The sequence below is a fragment of the Cervus elaphus genome, chromosome 8, assembly GCF_910594005.1.
Source record: "Cervus elaphus chromosome 8, mCerEla1.1, whole genome shotgun sequence".
In the NCBI taxonomy this organism is placed as follows: domain Eukaryota; kingdom Metazoa; phylum Chordata; class Mammalia; order Artiodactyla; family Cervidae; genus Cervus; species Cervus elaphus.
In genome coordinates, this window is record NC_057822.1 from 455,028 (window position 1) to 481,991 (window position 26,964).

The window sequence follows — 26,964 nt, forward strand, 5'->3', positions numbered from 1 at the left end:
TAATCTAAAAAAAAATAAAACATAATCTAGGAATGTTGAACATTAATTCTTAATTCAAAGTAATGACATTCATAGAACACATCTTGGTGCCAGCCAATATGGGGTTGACAAATCTAATATTTCATATCAGCTTAACCATTAACCCTTGCTAAAATTCAGTGATTATGATTCAACTTTATAAGGTTAAGCAAGTCTTCCAGGCAACAATCTCATATAACTTTTTCAAATACAAACATTTATACCAGCAAGGCAATTATTAAAACATATATAAATTATGCTGAGGGGCTTGATTAAAAGGTTGTCTATATAGAGGTGCACCTCACCTTGGAAAGGACACACGCACAGAAACATTTAATAGAATATAAGATGCCCATAGTCCTGATTTTATGGAGCAAGTTTCTCAATTTATTGGCCTGTGACTAGAACCAAAAAACGGAACACCAGGGTGAGATAACTCACTGGATTGATCAGAACCATGCTCAGCGATCTTGACCCTGACTGGTTTCCTTTCCTGCCCTAGTTGACCTTTCCAGGAGTATTTATCTTCAGGGTGACAGCAAGCTAACCAAACGTACTTACATCTGCCGGGATCCCAGGGAGCCACCAAAGACGATCATTTTATCGTCTATCACACAAGAGGAATGCCCAGCCATGGGAGGTGGGCCGTGGGTGGTCACAATGCAGTTCCACCTAATACAGAGAGACAGGGGGAAGTAAAGAAGTCAGTGCCTCTGCTTCTGGCCTTCTGTGTTTAAGACGGAAGACAGGAAGCAGGCATCCATCTAAAATGACAATCCTATCACCTTCAGTAGAGAAACTGTTAGACAATAAATGGAGGATGGCACAAGGTACTTATGCCTTTTCAACGGATCTGCTGAAGTTCTGTTCCCTCTCAGCCTCCCAGCGTGTAAGGCTCAGACACAGGGCGGAGAGATGAGAAAAGAATGACAGGGACTCCACCCGGGTTCCTGAGCTGCGTCAGCCTAGCTTGCTGAGGGAGCACCACCTGCTGTTTCTTTCTACAGTCTGATTTTCTGATCAGTAGCAGCTGCCAAGAGCCCTGTGCTGAGTAGCTGAGCAGTCCATCACAAGGAAACAGAGGTAACTGTCATTTTAAAAAGACCAGTTTGTACAACAACTGGGAGTCAGTCTGGGGACAGCAGGTGGTGTCCTCTGGATCCACAGCACTCCCGGGGTGCTGGCAGCCAGAGCTGAAGAGCTCTCTATTCTTCAACTGGCTCATTCACTTTTCTTGGAAGAGGAATACATGTCTTCTACTTTTTTCCTCTCTGGAATACGCATGCTTAACTTCAAGTTCTAGGGAGGGTCCTGTAAACCCTCTGAAACTGTAGGCAAAATCTGTGCATATGTAAAAAAAATTTTTATTTTTCTGGGAGGAGTCCAAAGCTTTCAACAGATTATCAAAGAGATTTCTGGACATACACAAAATGATAAGGAATCCAGTCATTTTAAACCTTCCTATTCCAGATTGAAAGGATCTTATCTTTGTGGCTTACCAGTTTTTAGAGGGTGAATAAGTATGTATTTCATCAAAGAACCTCTCTGGTTGGTGCAGGGGGTAAGGGCTTGGCCGTGTCCAGCCACCAAACAGCACCAGCAGGTCCTTGTATACAACCAGAGTCGCTCCAGCTTTGGGGGAAGGATAGGACCCTGGGAGAAGTCAACAACAGCATGGTTAGGATCAGCACCTCGCAAGCTGCAGGCAGGCGGTCTACAGACCACCGTTTCCTGACAGAGCGACGGAACAGGAAGCAACACAACAAAGCATCAGGGAGAGGAGCAGACAGCTGGGTGTGCAGGGCTGAGAGAAAGCCGTCGCCAGTTCACACTTCCTTTATGACGGAAGCAGAGAAGCCGGGGCGAGCGCGGAGTTGCCTAGCCTCTCAGACTCGGTCACTTCGTGTGCTCACGCGACTCAGGATGAGAGCATCTGTCCTCAGGCTGCCGCGTGTCATTAATCAGGAGTTCAAAGCGCCGAGCACAGTGCTGGGCACGCGGCTGGTGCTCAGCGATGCTGACTCTCCTGCCCACCCCTTCAGTAAGCTTAACAGAGATCAGAAGAAAGCATGCACAGGCTCCACGGAGGGGTGTGCACAGAGGCGGGACACAACTCAAACATGACCGCCGCTACCAAACACAGTGAAAGAGAAGGCAGAATGCAGTTCTTCTTTGTCCTGTAAGTCAAATGTTAACAAGTGACCTCTGGGCCCCTAGCTATGGGCCGCACTAGCACACACGGAAGCAGAGTTTCAAGGCTCAGTGTGAAAGTGTTCCAAGGACACTGCAGCCAAGAGTGGCTATTAAGGCCTCCAGGCTGCACCTCTGAGCAATTCTGATAGAATTTCAAAGCAACAGAAATCCAGCTTATACTGGAAAACTTTAGGGATAGCACATGTCCCAAGGAAGCATCACTTTTCTGAGCATTCTCTCTTTGAAACAACTGCTAGTTTTCCCAATCCCTTACTCTATGCCACCTGCAGTTTGCTTAAGACAAAGCAATTTGTCCCACCCAGCCATCAGTAAATACTGGAATACTAAAAAGTACTTTTGTTGTTGTTAAATCTAAAGGATCTATTTTTCAAAGGAAATTTTATGCAGAAAGAATCCCAGCGGTATATTAATCTGATCGCAGGTGAGGTGCTCCAATTTACATGGACAACTTGGCCTGCCCCTTCAGCAGGGGCTCGCCGGGGCATGGTTTGAAAAGCCCTGCTCAGACTGCTTTACCGCTGTCGACTACACAGTTCTGAGGCTGAGAAGGTGGAGATGGGGACTGTCTTCCGTGGGACCCAACTTAACTGAGGGAACTCCCTGGTGGTCCAGTGGTCACGACCATGAGCTTTCACTGCCGAGGGCCCAGGTTCGCGCCCAGGTCAAAAAGTGAGGCAGCAAACCAAGGTTCCCTCAAAGAGCAAAACATGTAAACACACAAAAACAGAATGTTTAAGGCATTTTAAGCAATTTGTATTAAAAATGTTTAAGTACATATGCTTTGAATCCTAAATTCCATTTCTAGGGATTAATCTCATGAGAAAGCTGGGCAAATGAAAACAGAAAAGATACAAGGATGCTTATTTGCAGTGCTTAAATAGAACAAGGAATAGCCATATAAGAGAGTGGTTGTGAGAATTAAATGACTTAAATCATATAAGGCATTTCCAGCAGTGCCTGTCATTATCATTGCTAGAGCAAATTAATATGAAGTTCACACCAGGCCAATTAGCCAGAGACATCTAATAGAACTGTTTTCTACATGGCACAAAGCTTATGAGAACAGAACTGAACTATTGCACATGCTTCACTATTACAAAATGGTTAGAGTATTCCTGGCAGACTAACTATTTAGCTCAAGAACGCACAACAGAAATAAAATAGTAACTGATGCTTCATGATATGAAAGGCAGGTCATCCCAAGTCCCAGGGAGGTAAATATATTGAATTACGATTTGGAAACAACAGTTAACATGACAAGACTAGTCGGGGTTTGCTCTTCATACTATGCATTTCCTGTAATACCTTTTGAAATAAATTACCAATATTTTATGAGGCGAGGTAGACCAATGTTCATCAAGGCTGGGTTCAAAGAGATTACAAATGTAGTGTAAGAATACAGACCTCTTTGAGGGACAAACTAGTCACAGAATTAAAAAGAGAGTGTTTGTAAAACATAATGATAAGTAAAATCAAACCCTGAAATGACTTCTCAAATATGACCTTTTAAGAAAGCCAAAATATTTCCCTCTACTTCTTACCCAAAGCAATAGGAGGATCCCTTCATCCAATGTCTGCTTTATGTCACAAATGGAAGCTTTAATTTCAGCATCTGACTACCTTTACAGCTATACAGGGTCATACTAAGAAGCTAAACTGTGCTTTTCCACCTCAGTTTACAAAGGGGTGGGGGGGAATACCCTACAAGAACAGACGAAGGAGGGAGGGGGAGGGCGCGGATTCAACGCCACAACCCTTACACAGTCAGCTCAGTGATCAGAGGCCAGACAGTGCTGCATCAAGTTCTCTGTGAGTCAATCATAAACGTGATGTTTACATGATTTGTTGCGAACTGGACACTAAATTATTACTTGAAGAATTCAGTATTATGACTTTGCCAAGAGCCCCTAATTTTATCATGTTCGAAATTTATTTATTTCCTATTTTGAATTTGTTTAAAGCCAATGGTCTTCAATTCCCCTCCCAATTATCTTAGTGCAAGGTCCACAAATGAATCAAATTTATGGTGAGATCAGAGACTGCAGAGGTCAATGAATTTTAGCAATTTCTTTATCTTAAAGAATAAACATTCTTTAACTGAGTTCTGAGAAGCAAATAATATCTTTACCAGAATTCTTAGAAAAACAAGAAAACTTATTTTCAAATTATATACCTTTATGTGTTGCTTTAAAGTCCAAGAAAAGCAATTTAAAGAGTAGTATTTACAAATTTAATTAAAAAAAAAAAAAACACAACACACGACCATACATTATTAGACAAGGAAAATAACTTTTATATAGACTAGCCCTCAATAAAATATTAGGTCCTAAACTTTGAAGAACTGTACCTATGAGCAAGCAATTCATTCCATACAGTAGCTAGAATGGCATCATGTTGTTTAACATATTTTCATGAAAACACGCTTATGACACTGGAGATGGAATGAGTCACTGGAAACCTTGTACAATATAGGGTAGTCTGACAACAGAAGACTTTCCATGGTGAAAAGGCTCCTCATCAAACTTACAGATGAAGGTTTTCTACTCTTTAGGGTACTCCTTGGCCTGGCTTTAAAAAAACATGAGGCCACCAGGCCTCTGCTGCTGCTGCTGCTAAGTCGCTTCAGTCCTGTCCGACTCTGTGCGACCCCACAGACGGCAGCCCACCAGGCCCCCCGTCCCTGGGATTCTCCAGGCAAGAACACTGGAGTGGAATGCCATTTCCTTCTCCAATGCATGAAAGTGAAAAGTGAAAGTGAAGTCACTCAGTCGTGTCCGACTCCTAGGGACCCCATGGACTGCAGCCTTACCAGGCTCCTCTGTCCATGTCCTACCAGGCTCCTCTGTCCTCTTTTCCAGACAAGAGTACTGGAGTGGGGTGCCATTGCCTTCTCTGATCGGGCCTCTAGACAGTCTCAATATTATTGCATCACAAAAGTGGAGAAAGAAAGGGTGTCACTCCAAGTAGGTTTTCATTGAGCACAACCACAGGACCAAATAAGCCATGTCAAACTTAAGACAAAAACGCTGCTTAAGCCTATTCCTCCCAGAGGCAACAGTTATCCTCACAGACTTCTTCACCCAAATACTAAAAGCCTCTAATCGCACAGCAGATACGATCAATGGAGCAAATTTCAAAACAATCCAAAAAGGCATTTGTGGGAAACCGGATAATCAGATAGGCACCCTACACACAGAACTAACATTCCCTAAAATCACTAATTGGCTCAAATGTTTCCCAAGGTTCCCATGAAATCAGAAGAAATTTTCACATATGAGAGACAGTGGTAGAATTACAAGGCCCTCTCATTCACTTTTGCAAAGAGGATGGGAAAGCAGTGAAACAACGCCAAATTCTGGTTTGGTTTCTACACCACTTTTCCACAACTGTAGTTTCAACTTGTGTAGAACCCAGCACTAGAAGAGAAGCTCAACTGTTTGATACAACATAAAACAAGCTCTTGATTTAACTGCGGGTGTCTGCATTTTATGCATGACTAAACAGTTATTTCACCTCTCCATACTAAGACCATTATTTCTTGATAATACTAGTTTACTATTAAGACATTGAAGTTCAGTTCAGTCGCTTAGTCATGTCTGACTCTTTCTGGCCCCATGCACTGCAGCATGCCAGGCCTCCCTGTCCATCACCAACTCCCGGGGTTTACTCAAACTCATACCCATTGAGTCGGTGATGCCATCTAACCACCTCATCCTCTGCCATCCCCTTCTCCTCCCGCCTTCAATCTTTCCCAGCATCAGGGTCTTTTCCAATGAGTCAGTTCTTCGCATCAGGTAGACAAATTATTGGAGTCTCAGCTTCAGCATCGTCCTTCCAATGAATTCAGGACTGATTTGCTTCAGGATGGACTGGTTTGATCTCACTGTAGTCCAAAGGACTCTTAAGAGTCTTCTCCAACACCACAGTTCAAAAGCATCAATTCTTCAGTGCTCAACTTTCTTTAGAGTCCTAATCTCACATCCATATGTGACTACTGGAAAAACTTTAGCTTTGACTAGATGGACCTTTGTTGCCAAAGTGATGTCTCTGCTCTTTAATATGCTGTCTAGGTTGGTCAGAACTTTCCTTCCAAGGAGCAAGTGTCTTTTAATTTCATGGCTGCAGTCACCATCTGCAGTGATTTTGGAGCCCCCAAAAATAAAGTCTGCCACTGTTTCCCATCTATTTGTCATGAAGTGATGGGACCGGATGCCATGATCTTAGTTTTCTGAATGTTGAGTTTTAAGCCAACTTTTTCACTCTCCTCTTTCACTTTCATCAAGAGGCTCTTTAGTTCTTTGCTTTCTGCCATAAGTGTGGTATCATCAATCATATCTGAGGTTACTGATATTTCTCCTGGCAATCTTGATTACAGCTTGTGCTTCATCCAGCCCAGCGTTTCTCATGATAAGTTTCTCTGCATATAAGTTAAATAAGCAGGGTGACAATACACAGCCTTGATGTACTCCTTTCCCAATCTGGAGCCAGTCTGCTACTCCATGTCCTGTTCTAACTCTTGCTTCTTGACCTGCGTACAGATTTCTCAGGAGGCAGGTCAGGTGGTCTGGTATTCCCATCTCTTAAAGAATTTTCCACAGTTTGTTGTGATCCACACAGTCGAAGAATTTGGTGTAGTCAATAAAGCAGAAGTAGATGCTTTTCTGGAACTCTCGTGCTTTTTTGATGATCCAACGGATGTTGGCAATTTGATCTCTAGTTCCTCCACCTTTTCTAAATCCAGCTTGAACAACTGGAAGTTCACGGTTCATGTACTGTTGAAGCCTGGCTTGGGGAATTTTGAGCATCACTTTGCTAGTGTGTGAGATGAATGCAATTGTGCAGCAGTTTGAGCATTCTTCGGCATTGTCTTTCTTGGGGATTGGAATGAAAACTGACCTTTTCCAGTCTTGTGGCCACTGCTGAGTTTTCCAAACTTGCTGACATATTGAGTGCAGCACTTTCACAGCATCATCTTTTAGGATTTGAAATAGCTCAACTGGAATTCCATCACCTCCACTAGCTTTGTTCGGAGTGATGCTTCCTTAGGCCCACTTGCATTCCAGGATGTCTGGCTCTAGATGAGTGATCACATTGTTGATCTTCACGACCTGGGTCGTGAAGATCTTTTTTGTACAGTTCTTCTGTGTATTCTTGTCACCTCTTCTTAATATCTTCTGCTTCTGCTAGGTCCATACCATTTCTGTCCTTTATTGTGCCCATCTTTGCATGAAATGTTCCCTTGGTATCTCTAATTTTTTCGAAGAGATCTCTAGTCTTTCCCATTCTACTGTTTTCCTCTATTTCTTTGCATTGATCACTGAGGAAGGCTTTCTTATCTCTCCTTGCTATTCTTTGGAACTCTGCATTCAAATGGGTATATCTTTCCTTTTCGCTTCTCTTCTTTTCACAGCTATTTATAAGGCCTCCTCAGACAGCCATTTTTCCTTTTTGCATTTCTTTTTCTTGGGGATGGTCTTGATCACTGCTTCCTGTGAACCTCTGTCCATAGCTCTTCAGGCTCTCTGTCTATCAGATCTAGTCTGTTGAATCTTTTTGTCACTTCTACTGTATAATTGTAAGGGATTTGATTTAGGTCATACCTGGATAGTCTAGTGTTTTTCCCTACTTTCTTCAATTTAAGTATGAATTTGGTAATAAGGAGTTCATGATCTGAGCCACAGTAAGCTCCTGGTCTTGATTTTGCTGACTGTAGAGAGCTTCTTCACCTTTGGCTGCAAAGAATATAATCAATCTGATTTTTGCATTGACCATCTGGTGATGTCCATTGTAAATTCTTCTCTTGTGTTAGAAGACGGTGTTTGCAATGACCAGTGCATTCTCTTGGCAAAACTCTATTAGCCTTTGCCCTGCTTCACTCTGTACTCCAAGGCCAAACTTGCCCGTTACTCCAGGTATCTCTTTGACTTCCTAATTTTGCATTCCAGTCCCCTGTGATGAAAAGGACATCTTTTTTGGGTGATAGTTCTAGAAGGTCTTGTAGGTCTTCATAGAACCGTTCAACTTCAGCTTCTTCAGCATGACTGGTTGGGGCACAGACTTGGATTACTGTGATATTGAATGGTTTGCCTTGGAAATGAACAGAGATCATTCTGTCATTTTTGAGATTGCATCCAAGTACTGCATTGGGGACTTTTTTGTTGACTATGATGGCTACTCCTTTTCTTCTGAGGGATTCTTGCCCACAGTAGTAGATAAAATGGTCATCTGAGTTAAATTCACCCATTCCAGTTCATTTTAGTTCATTGATTCCTAAAATGTCGCTGTTCACTCTTGCCATCTCCTGTTTGACCACTTCCAATTTGCCTTGATTCATGGACCTAACATTCCAGGTTCCTGTGCAATATTGCTCTTTACAGCATCGGACCTTGCTTCTATCACCAGTCACATCCACAAGTGGGTGTTGTTTTTGCTTTGGCTCCGTCTCTTCATTCTTTCTGGAGTTAGTTCTCCACTGATCTCCAGCAGCATGCTGGGCACCTACCAACCTGGCGAGTTCATCTTTCAGAGTCCTATCTTTTTGGCTTTTCATACTGTTCATGGGGTTCTCAAGGCAAGAACACTGAAGTGGTTTGCCATTCCCTTCTTCAGTGGACCATGTTTTGTCAGAACTCTCCACCATGACCTGTCCGTCTTGGGTGGCCCTACACAGCATGGCTCATAGTTTCATTGAGTCAAACAAGGCTGTGGTCCATGTGATCAGATTGGTTAGTTTTCTGTGATTGTGGTTTTCAGTCTGCCCGCCCTCTGATGGAGAAGGATAAGAGGCTTATGCAAGCTTCCTGATGGGAGAGACTGACTGAGGCGGAAACTGGGTCTTGTTCTGATGGGCGGGGCCATGCTTCAGTTCAGTTTAGTTGCTCAGTCATGTCCGACTCTTTGCGACACCATGGACTGCAGCACGCCAGGCCTCCCTGTCCATCACCAACTCCTGGAGTTTACTCAAACTCATGCCCACTGAGTCAGTGATGCCATTGAACCATCTCATCCTCTGTTGTCCCCTTCTCCTCCTAATCAATCTTTCCCAGCATCAGGGTCTTTTCCAATGAGTCAGTTCTTCGCATCAGGTAGACAAAGTATGGGAGTCTCAGCTTCAACATCATTCCTTCCAATGAATATTCAGGACTGATTTTCTTTAGGATGGATTGGTTGGATCTCCTTGCAGTCCAAGGGACTCTCAAGGGGCCATGCTTAGTAAATCTTTAATCCAACTTTTTGTCGATGGGCGGGGCTGTGTTCCCTCCCTATTATTTGACCTGAGGCCAAACTATGGAGGTAATGAAGATGACGGCCACCTCCTTCAGAAGGCCCCAGGCACGCACCGCCCCACTCAGTGCCCCCACCCCGCAGCAGGCCACCGCCAACCCACACCTCCTCCGGAGACCCCTGGACACTCAGGGGAAGTCTGGGCCAGTCTCCTGTGGGGTCACTGCTCCCTTCTCCCGGGTCCTGGTGCACAGGGTTCTGTTTGTGCCTCCAAGAGTCTGTTCCCCAGTCCTGTGTAAGTTCTGGCGGCTCTATGGTGGGGTTAATGGCAACCTCCTCCAAGAGGGCTTATGCCATCCCCAGGTCTGCTGCACCCAGAGCCCCTGCCTCTACAGAAGTCCCCTGCTGACCCGGCCCTCCTCAGGAGACACACACACACACAGCTCTGTCTCAGTCTCTGTGGGGTCTCTGGGTCCTGGTGCGCACAAGCTATGTTTGAGCCCTCTGAGCGTCTCTGGCAGGCACGGGGTTTGATTCTAAATGTTAAAGTTACCATTCGCCTACAGCTGTAGTTTTCAAATTTCAGTTGTGTCAGAAGTAGCTGAAGGACTTCTTACAACACAGCTTGCTGGGATCCATTTTTCAGTTTCCTGTTTAGTAGGTATGGGGTATGGTCCATGAAGTTGCATTTCCAACAAGTTCCCCGGTGATACTGATGTTTGATGACTAGACTTTGAGAACCATGTTGCAGAGAGTTAAATAATCTTCAGGTGAACCTGTGAGACCAGTGATCCCCAACTTTTTCGGCACCAGGGACTGGTTTCGTGGAAAAAAAAAAAAAGACAATTTTCCCAAGGATTGGGGTGTCAGGTGTGGGGTGGTTCAAACGCATTACATTTACTGTGCACTTTATTTCTGTTATTATTACACCAGCTTCATCTCAGACCATCATCAGGCACCAGCCCTTGGACTCTGGGCACTCCTGCAGTTAGACGATGCTCCAACATGACATTAAAAGGCCACGTGGTCCTCCTTTTCCCTTTTCCCCAGTTTAGATGATTTTCCTCAACACTGAACCCAACCAGACTTTGTTCTGTGTATGTGCTCTGTCTATGACTACACAAACAAGGGTCCAAAGTAGGTTTTCCCTGACAAGTGCTTTGATTAAAGGGGTGCTGAAAGGAACTACTTTAACATTTTCAGTATATAAACATTTCCTTGGTCATCCTCATCTACATGTTACTGAACCTATACTGCAAAAGAAATAGAAAAAAATTATTCCACTTACTGCTTTCAGACGAATCACTTTTAGAGTTATTTACAGCAACATAAATGACTTGCTAATAGCTCTCCATGACTATGAAAATAGATCTAATACTAGGAGTTAGGTACTTATAAGAGGTAAAGTTTGAAAACAAGAAAACTATGAGTATGAAAATTTTTACTATGAGAGACTCATATATGCCAGTGAATCCAGAAGAAAAGTACTGGACCAAAGAACCTCCACTTCGTTCATGGAATGCTTTGGTGTATGATTTGCTTTTTTAAAAAGGGGGACATGGTCTAAACTGTTTTTTAACTGTCAGTCAAAAACTTTTCCCTGGATGCTTTAAAACAATTTTATTTTACAGTAATGATGCCAAAGGGGACATTTACAGAACGAATAATGGGACTGAGGTTTGAGGTCATACTCTCCATCTCATATTAACAGCTCTTCACAGGCACTCACTTTCTCAGGGTAGGTCCAATGAAAGGCATTCATTCGCAGCTCCAAATGAGGTTCACTCATCCTTCCCACACAAAACTGGCCTTGAGAGCAAAATAAGACCAGATAGACCAGATTAACCGACAACCCTACCTCATGGCTTCTTTTGTGTGGGTACCTCTCTGTGGTAGTGAGAAGCTTGAGTTGGTGTGTGTGCAGGGGGGTGGGAGAGATGAATTTTGCTGGTAAGACCCAAGCTGGGTCTTGGGAAGCAGACCGAGCCTTTGGTGAACAGAGCTGTCACTACGGTAGTGTGTGAAGTGACTGACCTTGACAGCAAGAGTCAGAGGTCAAGAGAATGATTTGGAGAGCCATTTCCCAGAACATCATACTAGCATCTGAATCAGAAAATCTACCAGGCACAAGAAGCTAAGCTGGTACTTATAACTTAGGAGGCAGGAATCTCTTTAAAGGAAAACTACTGGAGTTATAATTCAGCTGTGTGTATCTCTAAACTGGTTTGATTTTATAGGTAAAACTTTGTGAGTAGAACAAGAAAGGTATGTTTCATGGTTTTATGGTTTGAGGAAGGGGGAGAAAAAAGGAAAATTGAGAAGAACACAATTTATGAATATAAAGTCTGTTGTAGGCTATAAACACCTTGAAGACAAATAACTATTCAGAATGGTCTCCAAAGTATAAAGTCAGGACCACAGAGGTTCTGTTTGGAACGGATAGATCAGCTTCTCTTCAGCTGATGAAAATGTTTCCAATTTAACTTCAACACGGCCAATAATAATTATGCCGAAATTACTTAATATTTAGATGTCCAGGGAAGATACAAAACTATAATGCTCATTTTAAAGAACAGAACTTTAGATATAAATTTACTCTTTGGCAAAGTCACTACAAAACCCCTGAACTCATGTTTTCCAAGACTTGGTTCCAGCCAACTGTGCTCCTTAATTCGTTCTAAAGTAGGGATTTAAATTGGTCACCGAGGACATGGTACTGGATGCAGAGGACCTGAACTCGTCCAGATGTGGCTTTCCACAGGACCTCTGCCAGCACAGCCCTCCTCACGCTGGGCGAAAGGGCCTCCTACAGGAGGAAGGGGCGAAAGAGCCCCCTAGAGGGGAAGGGGCGAAAGGGCCCCCTAGAGGAGGAAGGCGCGAAAGGGCCCCCTAGAGGAGGAAGGGGCGAAAGAGCCTCCTAGAGGAGGAAGGGGAGAATGGAGAGGGGTGTCCTGTATTCAGCCTCAGTCTTAGTATGTGCTATATTTAGTATAGTGCTGAAATGATCCATTTAGAGCCTCCCAATAAGGTAAGTGTTATTATATTGAGCCTAGAGGACAGGAACTTTTCTTATGAAAATGCTTGTGGAACTGAACCCATTCATGGAAGCCAAATGGTTGTGGATCCCTCAGGGGTTGGGATGAGACCTAGCTCCAATTAGTCACAACTTCCCGGGAGGCCTTTCACTGGGGGAAAGGCCAAACGCTTCTTTGGCTGCTCCCCTCACACTCCTTTTTTTTTTTTTTTTTTGCTTTTCCTATTTTATTCTTCAATTGTAGCATGGTCAGAGAGTTATTAATTGATATCAAAATAATTCACTAATATTAGACAAAGCTAAAGCTTGTCTGGATCTCAAGCTTCAGGGCACACATTTTCATTATTGCTATTATACCCACATTTTTAACAACATCACCCATCGGGTCACTTACAGAACATCCAAAACAAGAGGGGCTTTTGTAATGGGCATGAGAAAATTTTAGATCCTGTATAACTATATATGCTATGGCTTCCCCGGTAGCTCAGCTGGTAAAGAATCTGCCTGCAATGCGGGAGACCTGGGTTCTATCCTTGGGATGGGAAGATCCCCTGGAGAAGGGAAAGGCTACCCACTCCAGTATTCTGGCCTGGAGAATTCCATGGACTCCGTAGTCCACGGGGTCGCAAAGAGTCAGACACGACTGAGCAACTTTCACTTCCTCACTCATAACTGTACGTGCTATAGGCATGAATAAAAAGAAATTCCCAGTTGGCACTGTTTTCACTTCTAAACAAACCTACATGAAAGACCACTTGATAAATAGGGCAGCACTTATCAGCTAAAAATTAACATGAAAACCAGTAACAGTTCCTTGTTTCTATTTCAAGTAGTCTTTTGATTCAATTTCTAGGGAAGGAGACAAGGTCCAGAATCTGAATTTAATCTGATAACTTGTTAATTGCAGTTCTGATGGTGGGAGTGTGTGCCCTTTTAAGTGGCTCTGTTTAGAAGTGAAAACAATGCTGCTAGTCATAGTTTCTGGCCTGGTATCAAAACAGGAAAATCTTAGTCAGGCAGGAGAGAGCTAAACTGAGATATGGTATGAACGTATTTCTTCTCTCCCATGGAGGACCAGAGTTTACCCAGGTCTGTGCTACATAAATTCCTCCACTCTTCTCTCCAACAAGAGAAGGTGCACCTCATGAAAGCATGTATTCTGGAAAAATCCCAGGATCTGAACTTCACAAACAAACAGAAAGGACGCTCCTCTCCTAGGGGAGCCCACTGGCTCTCTTCTCGTTCACACCCCCGGGACCACCTCAGCTCGCTGCTGCTCACACCTACAGCTGCAGTGCTCAGAACAGCACTGGGCACAAATATTCCATCAATGGGCTTCCCTGGTGGCTCAGACGGTAAAGCGTCTGCCTGCAGTGCGGGAGACCCAGGTTCAATCCCTGGGTCAGGAAGATACCCTGGAGAAGGAAATGGCACCCCACTCCAGTACTCTTGCCTAGAAAATTCCATGGACAGAGGAGCCTGGTAGGCTACAGCCCATGGGGTTGCAAAGAGTCGGACACGACTGAGCGACTTCATTTTCACTTTCACTCATAATAAAGGCATGAAAATGAACAAACAAAGAAATGAATGCAGTCACTTTTCAAGCTTTGGGAACTCAAGGATAACTTATGACCGACCACTCTACTTCTTACCTAGTAACCTGTAAACACATATATAAAGGTGTCTGCTCAATCAGCTTGTACATCCCCACTCCATCTGTGTGTTGTGTTGTATATAATATGAACAAAAACTATGAAAGGTAGATAGTACCATGTCTACCTTAAAGGTGAGGCAAGTGAAATGTTAAACAACCTAAGGTCATCCAGTTGCTAAGCAACCTTAGTGTGAAGAGATCAGATGCAAACCTGTTTGCTCGGCACAAAAGCCGCACTCTTAACAGTACTGCCAACAAACTTCCCTCCCTCCAACAAGATGTTTCTTCCATTACTTCAGGTCATGTTCAGTTCAGTTCAGTCACTCAGTCATGTTCAACTCTGCGACCCCCTGAACCGCAGCACGCTAGGCCTCCCTATCTGTCACCAACTGCCGGAGTCTACCCAAACCCATGTCCATTGAGTCGGTGATGCCATCCAACCATCTCATCCTCTGTCGTCACCTTCTCCTCCTGCCTTCAATCTTTCCCAGCAGCAGGGTCTTTTCCAAGGATTCAGCTCTTTGCATCAGGTGGCCAAATTATTGGAGTTTCAGCTTCAGCAACAATCCTCCCAATGAACACCCAGGACTGATCTGTAGGATGGACTGGTTGGATCTCCTTGCAGTCCAAGGGACTCTGAAGAGTCTTCTCCAACACCACAGTTCAAAAGCATCAATTTTTCTGCACCCAACTTTCTTTATAGTCCAACTCTCACATCATTAGGCCCTAATAATACATATACCTTTACCACTAGCTGAGTGGTCTTCCCTCCTCAAACCTCTAAAATACTTAGTTATATCATCATATCCTCCTACTTAGAGCAGGACTAAGTGAATAGAGAACTCTCTGGGTACTGACTGTGTCTAGAATATTCCTTAACAATGACAAGGAGATCTTAAGTAAGAAATGAGTGCATATGTCCATAAACTTATATAAGAATGTTGACTCCAGCTACATTCAAAGTGGAAATATCCCAAGTAGCCATCAACAGAAGAATAGGTTCAAAAAAAAGGTGCTGTATTCATGTTATGGAACACTCAGAGCAATGAAAAGGAACAAACCACGGATAGATGCAGCCTATGCATGAATCCAAAAAAAAAAAAACCCCAAGCTGAATCTCAAAAAATATCTCTTAGAAGTCAGAACGGTGGTTACCTCTGTGGGGAGTGTTACTGACAGGAAAAGGACACAATGGAATTTTATGAAGTGATGGAATTATTTCGCATCTTACTCTAGGTGATGATCACATGGCTGTATATGTGAGTGGGGCACTTAAGATCTGTTCATTTTCCTACATGTAAATTGTCTCAATGTATTAAGAAAGAAAAAATGGCTGATGTTGAAGCTAATGTCACACTACTGCCCCTTGGCATCACCCACTACTTTCACCAGTAAATAGAAACACCAGCCATCCACTGTCAAAGAGTTAGAATTCATTATGTGAGGTGTCTGACAACACATTCCTCACTTAATATCTAATCACACTGTAATATATAGAGAGTGATTAGATATTATTTATATATATATATATAAAATAGCAAGAGACATTTTAGGACTGGGCAATGGGGTTTCAGAAAGCTTGCTAAAATTGGAAGAGGATGCAAAAAAGGAACACAGTGTAAAAGTCAATAAACCACATACAAAATCTATAGCCCATAATCACTTTCAAGAGAACTATGGAAAAGAGAATTATCAGGGAAACTACTGTTGCCAACCAGGGTTCTTGGCCTTCCTCAATCAACAGAAGCTGACTGGAGACCAGACAAGAAATTCAGGCCAGACTTTGCCGGGGCCCTGATGAAGCAGGTGGGCTGGGAACAAACAACAGGCTCCCCTCTTGCCCCCTGGCTAAGGGTGGGCCGGGGGAGCTCACTTCTTCTGGGGGTGAGGGTAGGGGTGTCCAGGGCCTGGCCGGAGGGGCGGCTTGTGTCCTGCCTGCCCTGCTGCTGCTGCGAGCCGGGGGCACGCTCAGCACCCTGTTGCTGCTCCCACTCCCTACGTTGCTCCTGGCTCTTCAGAAGCAGCGGCGGGTTTGTTTTTTGGGGTTGTTTTTTTTTTTGGTTTTTCTGCAGCTTTTGTCCAGAGTTTGCTCCAGCTGAGCATGCAGTTATTTTTAGTTAGTCCCACACAGTCTCTTTGTGCTTCATTGCTGGAGGAGAGGTTTGTCCTGGCGCAAGCACCACAGCAAAGCGAACCAGGTCCCAGCCTGTCTCACTACCTCTTTGATAAGCAGAATCAATTAAAGTTCAAGAGTCCATCTCCCAGAGAAAAGATGAGAGGTAGATTCTGAGCTTTGAAAGGATGGTTTCCCAGAATTCAGGTTGATATTTTTAAGTTAATAAATGACCAAACAGTGCTCTCACCTGCCTAGGAAGAGCACCCTGTAGATTCTTTACAAAATCTCAAGGTACTAGGACTTGGAAAACTTGAGAAACTGGCCTGATCCTGGATTGCACAGAGAATAAACAGCCAAACCAGTGTGTATGGGGCGCGAGTTGGTACAGAGCACTGCTGAGTGTCCTGGAAACCAACAGGGTCATTCATGGGGAAGGAGTGAGAAGGACTCAAGGACAATACCTTTTGTGTTCCCCCATATAGGACTAGCTCTCTAACATTTCATTCAGGACATAATGTTAATAAATCACACAAAATGAAATTTACTGTGGCCATAAAACATGAAATGCTGTTGTGGGAGGTGAAGGGGGCGGGGCAGGGATTATGTGGCTACCGACAGTAACAGAAACATGAGATGGTCTGAAAGTTTTACTGCACAAGGAATCCAAGAGCAACCAAAAACTGCTTGTCAAGATAGCACGCATGATACATGATAGCTCAGGAGTCTAAGGAAAGTCACTGCTTATTCTCAATGACACTCTGAACTTCTATCTAAAATAAGGAGGGAAAAAAATTAGAGGGTTTTAAGAAAACAGAAAAGGCTCATGGATTGGACCAAATGAAAAAGTTGAAGGATGTAGAATTTCCAACGTGGAAGACATAAACTAAGGACAGACTTTAATATATTTTGGTAATCAAGAAAAGATTCACAGGGAAGAACTAATTGGGATTTCTTCACAAAGGAAATATTTAAATAGTGAAATCAATGACTTGTTTTTAAGACTGAGAATAGAGGTTTGAAGTGTATCTGAAAGGCATGAAACAGCATCCTCTTGCTACAATATCTGCCAGTTGGTAAGCATCCACTTCTCCCCCATCGCCATAGACGGGTATCTCAGAACACATCTGCACATCATGTTGATTTTAAAAAAATGCATCAAGTGTTCAGATGCAGACGTGAAAAGTGAAGTCACTCAGTCGTGTCCGACTCTTTGCAACCCCATGGACTGTGGCCTACCAGGTTCCTCCGTCCGTGGGATTTTCCAGGCAAGAATACTGGAGTGGGTTGCCATTTCCTTCTCCAGGAGATCTTCCCAACCCAGGGACTGAACCCGGGTCTCCTGCATTATAGGCAGATGCTTTACCGTCTGAGCCACCAGGGAAGTCAAAAAGCAGAACCCAATGCCTGTGAGTACACTTACATATTTTATTCTAAAAAAATTCTATACCTAGCTATTTCAATGTCAGCACTGACATCTGGAACCTAAGGCAAGGGAAGTGTTGGGTGATCTTCACCAGAACAGAGTCTCTGTCAGCTGTTTTGGTTATACCTGGTGCTAGGTATCCCAGATACTTTTCTTTCTTGGTGATATTACCACAGGCTTAGGGAAGGGCAGTAAAAAACTAGACACAGAACAGAAAGCTTCATCAATGGATGCAAGAACCGTATGTGTATCATTTTTAAGGTATCACACAGAAGAGAAACAATGACAGTCTGGGCAGTTATTTCTGGACAGTTCCAGCACTTTCCAGCTTCTAAGGATATTCTGGCCTTCCTAAAGACATCTGATATGACCATTATTTTTCTTTTTCCTGCCCCTGACTTCAAAAGTAAACTAGCTGTTCTGCAAGATTACTCATTGATTTTGTAAGATGTGATTTTTTTTCTCTTGGGGAACAGTCCTAAAGAAACAAAATTATTTCCCAAAGAGCTTCTGACTCTGGATAGCTGGAAGGATCTTGATTTTATACGCTCATAATATAATGTCATTTTATAAGGTCATAATATAAAACAGAGATTCCGATTCCGTCTTCAGCAAACTCCAGCCTGCCACCAAAAAATTTAAAAAGGCAAATCATGTTGATATTTTAAAATCCTCTATGCTATGAAAAGGTTTCTGCACGGACACACCCGCTGCTCACCATCCTTTCCTGACTCTGATGATAGACATAATGGCCAAAAGGTTATTATTGTGTTAACAATATTTGCCATTTCCTTCTCCAGGGGATCTTCCCGACGCAGGGATCAAACCTGGGTCTCCAACATTGCAGGCAGATGCTTTAACCTCTGAGCCACCAGGGAAGCTTAATAAACACTACCTCAAGCCAAATGATAAGGTTAACACCAACAGTGATAAAGCATGTTGACAGTATGTATCCATGATGGGATATGATGCAAAGGGCACTGCACTAGAGTCTTCCTCTCCCCAGTCCGTAACTCTAGTCTAATCGTAAGAGAAACATCAGATAAACCGAAACTGAATGACAGTCCTCAAAATATCTGACAGCAGCTCCAACACTGTCAAGATCATCAAACAAGGAAGTCTGGGGAACTTGTCACAGCCAAGAGGAATAAAGACTAAATGTAATGTATCCTGGAACAGAAAAAGGACATTAGAATAAAAAAATTAAAGAAATCTGAATAAAGTACAGATTCTAGTTAATAAAATAATATATCAGTATTGGTTCATTAATTGTGATAAATGTACTAGATGTTAACAGGAAAAACTAGGTGTGAGAACTCTGAAACTTAAAAGTCCATTTACAAAGTAAAATTGAGTGGGGTGGGAGGTGGGAGGGGTGTTCAAGAGGGAGGGGGTGTGTGTACACCTGTGACCCATGCTGACGTACGGCAGAGACCAGCACAATACAGTAAACCAAATATCCCTCAATTAAAAATAAATAAAAAACAAAAGTAACTTGATAATGTGAAACTAGTAAACTACAGAAAAATACAAAACTACTCAGAGCATGTTACAGTACGAAGAAACACAGACTTTAGAGCCAAAAGCCCTGTGTTTCAGTCACTGCTCCAACACTTACTGGCTGTGTGATCTTAGGCAAGTTATTAGCTGAGTCTCTGAGCTTCAGCTTCCTCACCTGCAAGATGGGGATAACAGCAGTGCCAACCTAGCTGGGTTGGTCTGAAAGTCAGACAGGATGTATGAAGAGTCTGGGGCAGCAAATACCCCACTTCCAAACCCGTTTCCACAACCATCTCCTCGGAAGGTCAGCTGCTCTCGGCTAGGTCGCTAAGTCGCTTCAGTCATGTCCGACTCTTCGCGACCCTGTGAACTGTAGACAGCCTGCTAGGCCCCTCTGCCCATGAGATTCTCCAGGGAAGAAAACTGGAGGGGTAGCCATCCCTCTTCCACTGACTAGGCTCACAGGTAGCTGTTTCTAGAAAGCAGTCGCTCAGACAGCACGGAGTGGCCGTTCTTAAGAACAGTCAGGGAGTCCAGTTTGGCACACACCCACCGAACAGACTGTGATAACAAAGTGAGATCACAGTTTGCCCAGTAAGAAAGCAAGAGATTTCACAGCGATCCAGGCTTTCCAAATTCAGCTAGGTTTGGAATCAACTGGGACGTTTTCTTTTTAAAATGCAGATCTACCACTCTATCCCCAACCCCCTGAGATTAGGTGAGTGACTCTGTTATGAGGCTGAGGAATCTAGAATTTTACTAAGTTTCCCAGGTGATCTGCTGCGTGGTTTTACAAACAGTGGTCTTATCTTTTCCTCTTTACACAGGGAAGGAAATTGAGGCCCAGAGAATGCAGACATGATTAACTTCAAAGGCTTGCAGCTCCAGAGCAGCAAGTCCAAGATTAGAACCGGCATAGAGTTTGTGTACACTAGATGGAGGTGAAGACCACGATACGTTTTTCTAAAACCAAGGGTCTGAACCACAGGGCAGCATTTTGGATTTCATGTGTGGCTGAAAGGGAAGAAACTGGAGGGGTAGGGTGGGGAATTCTTGGGAAAGAAGATTCTATGGGGAGAATGTGATAGGAAAATCAACTGTGCCCAGGCCTAGAGTTGACAGGCTGTGCTTTATGACATCATAGGGCTTCCCTTGTGGCTCAGATGGTAAAGAATCTGCTTGCAATGTGGGAGACCCAGGTTCGATCCTTGGGTGGGGAAGATGCCCTGGAGGAGGGCATGGCAGCCCACTCCAGGATTCCTTCCTAGAGAATTCCATGGACAGAGGAGCCTGGCGAGTTTACAGTCCATGCGGTCACAAAGAGTCAACACAATTGAGTGACTAACACTTTCACTTCCTATGATATCATATATTAAACAGATGCCAAAATGAGCCTCAGTATGAATAAAGGGTATTTTAGAAAGAATGGTTTAAACACTAGTCTTTTGAAGTATCTGTCCTAAGAACTGCTCATTTGCTTTGGGAACTGAACACAGGCTGAGTCAAACAAAACCAATTAAGAATGAAGGTTACCTTAATACAATACCAGAAGGTGAGACATTCAACTTCCTAGAACCACCTGGCAAAGACTACAATGAATATAATTGTACATTGAGAATCACTGGCCAGGATTTCCAACGGCTCTGTTCTCTTCCACCCTTAATTATTTTATCTGAGTGATAAAGCGGTCAAGAGAGAACTTCCACCCATTCCCACATCTAGCCACCCACCAGCATCTGTTATCATAGACTCCTTGCTCCACAGATAAAGAGTCAATGCTCCTGTCCGCAGTCAACCCTTCCACCTGCAGAGTAGACTCTGTTTTGTCACTATTTTAAGACACTGTCCTCGCAATTATTTCTTCCTCTCTATCCGAATCAGTTCCTCTCTCTAGATTCCCATCAGCATATAAACATGCTATAACTGCCATCTTTTAAAAAAAATCCTCTCAATTCTACATTAATTTCTACTCAGCACCCCACTTTCCAGCTCTCTTTTATAGCAACACTCTTAAAAAAACTAATGGCCTGTTCATATTGTCTTCAGCTCCTCTCTTCCCATTCTCTTAAAACCACTCCGAACAGGCTTTCATTCCTGCCTCTCACTAAAGACTCTTGGCTACGTTCAAAGCCAAGTCTCAGTCATTATATGACTTGACCTCTTAGCTACATAAGACACGGCTGATGATTTCCTCCTCTCCTGGAAAGGAAACATGTGCACGTAGGGTAGCTCCCAAGACGCCACACTCCCCTGATAGTCTCATCCTGACTCCTCCTCTTTCACACTCCACATCCAAACTGTGGACTCGATCCAATGCAGCCAACTTTTATCCTTCTGTTAATACCCTCATCCAAATCACCATTATTTCTTGCCTAGATTATTGCTACCATTTCTTAACTGATCTCATTTCTATACTTGTCCTCTTACAGTCTTCTCAGCAACCTAAATGACTAGCCATTTCACTGAAAGAATAGGACAAAGCCCACAGAGTTCTTGTAACAGCCAGAAAGCCGTGTATGTACGACACCCTCTCCTGCATTAATCTCTCTGAGTACCTCCTCCTTTGTACACTCCATTGCAGTCACAGAGGATTCCTCATCACCCCTTGACTGTCCCAGGCACACCTCCACTTCTGAGCCCTTGCCCTGGTAATCCCCTGTTTGGAATGCTCTTTCCTTAGATAAGCACGGTTCGCCCCCTGTCCCCATCAAGCCTTTGCTCTGCGGTCACCTTCTCCATGAGCTCTACCCTGATCCCCAGCGGCAGTCTCCCCTGCTCCTCATCCCCTTTACTATGCTATGGCTTCATTTCAAGAGCATTAATCATCTTCTACTATATCACATACTTGCCATTTTAAACATGTCTTCCCTTATTTGTGGCTCAGCTGGTAAAGAATCCGCCTGCAATGCGGGAGACCTGGGTTCGATCCCTGGATTGGGAAGACCCCCTGGAGAAGGGAAAGGCAACCCACTCCAGTATCCTGGCCTAGAAAATGCCATGCACAGTTCAGGGGGTCGTAAAGAGTCAGACACGACTGAGTGACTTTCACTTTCACTTTTCCCTTATTTGAATTTAATCTCCGTTGCTGCTGCTGCTAAGTCACTTCAGTTGTGTCCAACTCTGTGTGATCCCATAGACGGCAGCCCACCAGGCTCCCCCATCCCTGGGATTCTCCAGGCGAGAACACTGGAGTGGGGTGCCATTTCCTTCTCCAATGTGTGAAAGTGAAAAGTGAAAGTGAAGTCTCAGTCGTGTCCGACTCTTCGCAACCCCATGGACCGCAGCTTACCAGGCTCCTCCATCCACGGGATTTTCCAGGCAAGAGTACTGCAGTGGGGTGCCATTGCCTTCTCCTTAATCTCCATTAGGAGTAGGATTTTTGTCTGTTTTATTCACTCATGAATCCCCAGCATCTAAAGGAATACTGGGCACAGAGTAAGCAATCCATAGATATTTGCTGCATGAACAAAATGAAGAATTGCAGCAGAATTAACTGAGCAAGAGGGTTATGCCATCATTCAAGGCAAGTCAAACCCTCTACTTCAAATGCTAGACTCCCCATAACAATGAATTACTTGATACCACCACTTAAATGTTTAAAGAGATTTAAAAAAAAAAAACCTCTTCCAAATATTTCTTCTGTTTTAGCAAATGGCCCCACTATCTACGTAAGTGTACATAAGTCAGCCTTGATTGCCCTTCTCACCCTCCCATATCTAATCCATCAAGAAGTCCCATCAATTTTAACATAAAAATTCAGCTCAAAAAAAAAAAAGAAAAAAAAAAAAATTCAGCTCAGACTCGTTCACGTCTCTCTATCTCCGCTGCTGTGACTCTAGTCCAAGCTATCACATGCTCTCACCAGTGCTATTCTGATAGCCTCCTATCTGTTCTCTCTGCTTCATCTTCTTGCCTTCCTTTAATCCATTTCTTAAATAGCAGCAGCAGTGTTCTTTAAAATGTATGTAGGATCACAATACCCTTGGCTCCCATCTACACCTCAGCTCTGTCAATGCCATGCCACCCCTTGCTCATTACGCTACATCCACAAGGGCTGCTTTCAGCTCCTCCAATACGTCCTGTTCTTCATACATGCCACTTTCACCTCCCTCCACTCTGTATCTTTCATGTCTCAGCAGAAAAGGCTGTCTCCCTTTCTTATTTTACATCCCACTCCTCACTTCCTTTATGACTGTTTACCGTTTCTTCCCCATTACAGTGTAAGCTCCACGAAGGCAGGACTCACCTACCCTTATGTAAAAGGGAGGAGGCGGTACCTCGGTGGAAGTGTCGGAGAAGCACCACAGGTCTCTCTCAACTGTAAGAGCCGTCATTCCAGCACTCATCACCACCCCCCTCCCTCTAGATGCTCCCTCTTCCTGTCGTTTCAAAAGAAATGCAAGACAAGGTTTTGTTGACAAAACACATTATTTCCAACTGCTATGGACTGAACTGTGTCCTCCCCAAATCCATACGCTGAAGTCTGAATCTCAGTGTGATGGCGTATGAAGATGAGAGCTTTGGGAGATAATTCGGTTTATAAAAAAAGGAAGAGATACCAGAACTCACTCTCTGCTACGTGGACACAGAGCAAGCTGCCTGGTTCTCTGACAGCCAGGAAAAGAGCCTTCACCAGCACCCGGATCTCGGACTCCTAGCCTCCAGAATGTGAGAAGTAAGTTTCTGGGGTTGAAGCCCCCCAGACTACAGTGTTTTGTTATGGCAGCCTGCGCCAGGACACCAACCACACTGAGACGCTCCAGTCTCATGCGCAACATCACCAACCACAGGTGAAAAGACGCCTGAGACAGCGGTGTTCCGTGTCAAGACTCTGCTCCCAATCCACATTGCTCCACTGCCTGCCTGATGCTCTTTTCCAAAGAGCTACACTTGAAGACTGAACATGGCTAAAACCATCACTCTAGACACCCTTCATCTGCAGATACTCAGACGCTGGAAGACTTCGCATCTGGTACCAAAGGGCAGTAGGCAGCACGCTCCCCTCGGGCACCATCTGACCTACCCACCTCCAAGTGCTCAAATGGGTGAGTCAGGGACACCAAGACATACCAACAACTGTCTCTTATTCAGAAAGAATCACTGATGTTTGGTTGCCTCAGGCAATCTTCCCATGGGATTTCTGCCTAAATGAGAATCTCGTATGCTTCTGTGTGAGTGCGCTCAGTGCTGTCTGACTCTCTGACCCCGTGGACAGTAGCCGGCCAGGCTCCTCTGTCCATGGGGTTCTCCAGACAAGAATACTGGAGTAGGTTGCGATTTCTTCCTCCAGACGATCTTCCCAATCCAGGGATCGAACCCACATCTCTTGCATCTCCTGCACTGGCAGGCTGATTTTTTACCACGGTGCCACCTGGGAAGCTGAGAATCTCATAGGACTCTTAATTAAACTACTGTTTTGTTTTGTTTTTTAATTTAAACTAGACATTTCAAAAAGCTCAGTCTTCACCACCCACCCCCCCAAAACTAGCCTCTAATTGTAGATTAGAGTGATGCAGAAACTAGATTATTTGAGATATTCTGTTAGAAAAGTACTTTTAAACTTTCAGGAGCCAAGATGTTTTATAAAAGGGAACAGTCCAACACTGTATTTTTTTTAAAAATTCAGATCAGTTATAAAATCTGCATTATAAAGACAGGTATTTCCCTGATACTTCTACCTTGGGGATTTCAAAGCATAGTCTTTAAACTCAGTAGTTGACAACAACAAAAATGCCATGTCTATCTTGTAAAGAAAAATAAGGAAAAATAAACAAAGCAGATGCCGATAGGCTATGAAGGTCCACAACTCCACACGTACAAGAAAGAGCAACACCCACGCCAAATTACCAAAGGCATAAAAGTGTTCATTTCTCAAGTCGTACTGGACTCTCTGCAACCCCATAGACTGTAGCCCCCTAGGCTCTTCTGTCCATGGGATCCTCCAGGCAAGAATACTAGACTGGGCAGCCAGTCTGTTCTCCAGGGAATGTTCCCGACCCAGGGAGTGAACCCAGGTCTCCTGCACTGCAGGCAGATTCTTTACCATCTGAGCCGCCAGGGAAGCCCCAAAGTCATAAAGCTTGGTTACGAAACAGAGACAGGCGGTATTGGTATTTTGTTACTGGGACATCATATGGGGCCTGGACAATAAGTACAATGGCAACAGGATGCTTAAGCTAGAAAAACCCTCTGCATTTTAGAATCCATGGTTCTAAGTATTAATCCATGCTGTGTTAAGTGCAACAGGGGTTACAAAGTGCTAGAAAAGGAAATGGCCCAGAGTACAAAGCTCTGAAGGCTCTAAAAGAGTCCTAATGTTCAAAAATTTTTTAAGATTAACACTTTTTCATCTTTCCAATAGTTTTAAAGAATTTCCTGTGTTCAAAACCCAGTTCCAGCTTTGAGCGCCTACAGTCACTACGTGCTTCTCTCCCATACTGTCTACTGCAGAGGGAAGAAACAGGGGCTTACAGCTTTGGGAAAGCAAAATGCAGCTTCTTCTCATAAAGAGATTCTAAGCGCCTGGCCTAGATATTCAGAGCAGTCATTACAGAAATAAAGGGAAACATAAAGCAGCTTTCTCAATTCACTTAAAAACAGAATCTTCTGATCTGCCTGCATACTTCTCCCAGAGAGATACAGTAACTTAGTCATAGTTACATGCAGAATTGGTGATTTTTGCCAGGAAATGAAACTCATGTCGCCTCACTCTTAGTCCAGTGCCCTTTCTAATATACCATGTTGCCTTCCATTTGGTGATCAAAGCAAGCAAGACCTAAATAAGTACGATGAATTGCAGCCCTGCAAGGCCAAAAGAAGAATGTTTGGGAAAGGCTTGCCAACAAACCAAGCAGGGTGCTTTACACTCAGAGGACTCTATTCGTCCATCACCCGGGCCCCTCCGAGCTTCTAACTGTGCCTTTTCAAGCCACCCCGCTTTGTGAGTGCGGAAACAATCGTGTGTGTGTGTTTTTCTTCCCCAAGAAAGGTTAGGTCAAAAGAGAAAACGACCCGGCGGCTTTCTGCCCAGATTTTGGCGCAGTGGGACGATGAGGGGCTGTGCCGCCTGTGGGATCTTCCCACACTGCTGAGAAGTTAGGAGGGACCAGCAGAGGCATACTTCACACACTCCCCAAATACCTGAGCTGGCAACAACGAAAGACATTCACAGACCTCAGCCCTGGGACAACAGCTTCTGTCAGTCAACTGCAGTTCTCATGACTGTGCCGCTGTTACTTCACCTTCATACCAAAGAGCGCGTCACACCTGGACAAGCGCTTGAGAAAACCACACAGACGAGTTCACACAGCGGTGCAGCGAGTCTGGCAGGGTCCCAGCACTAATGATGAAGCATAACTCAGAAAAGACACAAAGACCTTACACAAGCACGTCGCTCGTGAGCGTTTACAAGCAGATTTGACAAAGGGCCTGGGGCCCAGTAATCTGTTCTTGAGACCAACACCAAAAGGGTCATGAGTTTCCGTGCAAGGGGAGTTTCCCTGTAAGGGGGCACAGAGCAGCATTTTCTCTCTTACCTGAAGCCAAAGGTCGGATCCACTCTTTGCTATTTAGGTCAAGTCTCCAGAGGTCATTGAAGGCAGCATTGCAACTGCTCTGGGTACAGCCTCCAAACACATACATAGACTGATTAGCATCATAATAGCACGCACCTAGAAAGAAAACAATTAATGAACAACTGGTGTCTAATTTTGAAGGTACTCTAGGACCTTAACTATAGTCCATGTCTTTCAAAGATCAATTATTTCACACATATCATAACT

General features: G+C 44.0%; 1 protein-coding gene across 2 annotated transcripts in view; it reads right to left on the bottom strand.

Moving 5' to 3' along the window:
- Nucleotides 1-26,964, bottom strand: part of FBXO42 (F-box protein 42) — a 117,038-nt gene that overhangs the window by 12,986 nt on the left and 77,088 nt on the right. For both annotated transcript variants that reach the window (XM_043908914.1, XM_043908913.1), the window contains exons 4-6: nt 26,719-26,853; nt 1,518-1,671; nt 580-690 (exon numbers count right to left, since the gene is read on the bottom strand). In XM_043908914.1, the coding sequence (XP_043764849.1) occupies nt 580-690; nt 1,518-1,671; nt 26,719-26,853 (400 nt within the window). The remainder of the gene's footprint in view (nt 1-579; nt 691-1,517; nt 1,672-26,718; nt 26,854-26,964) is intronic.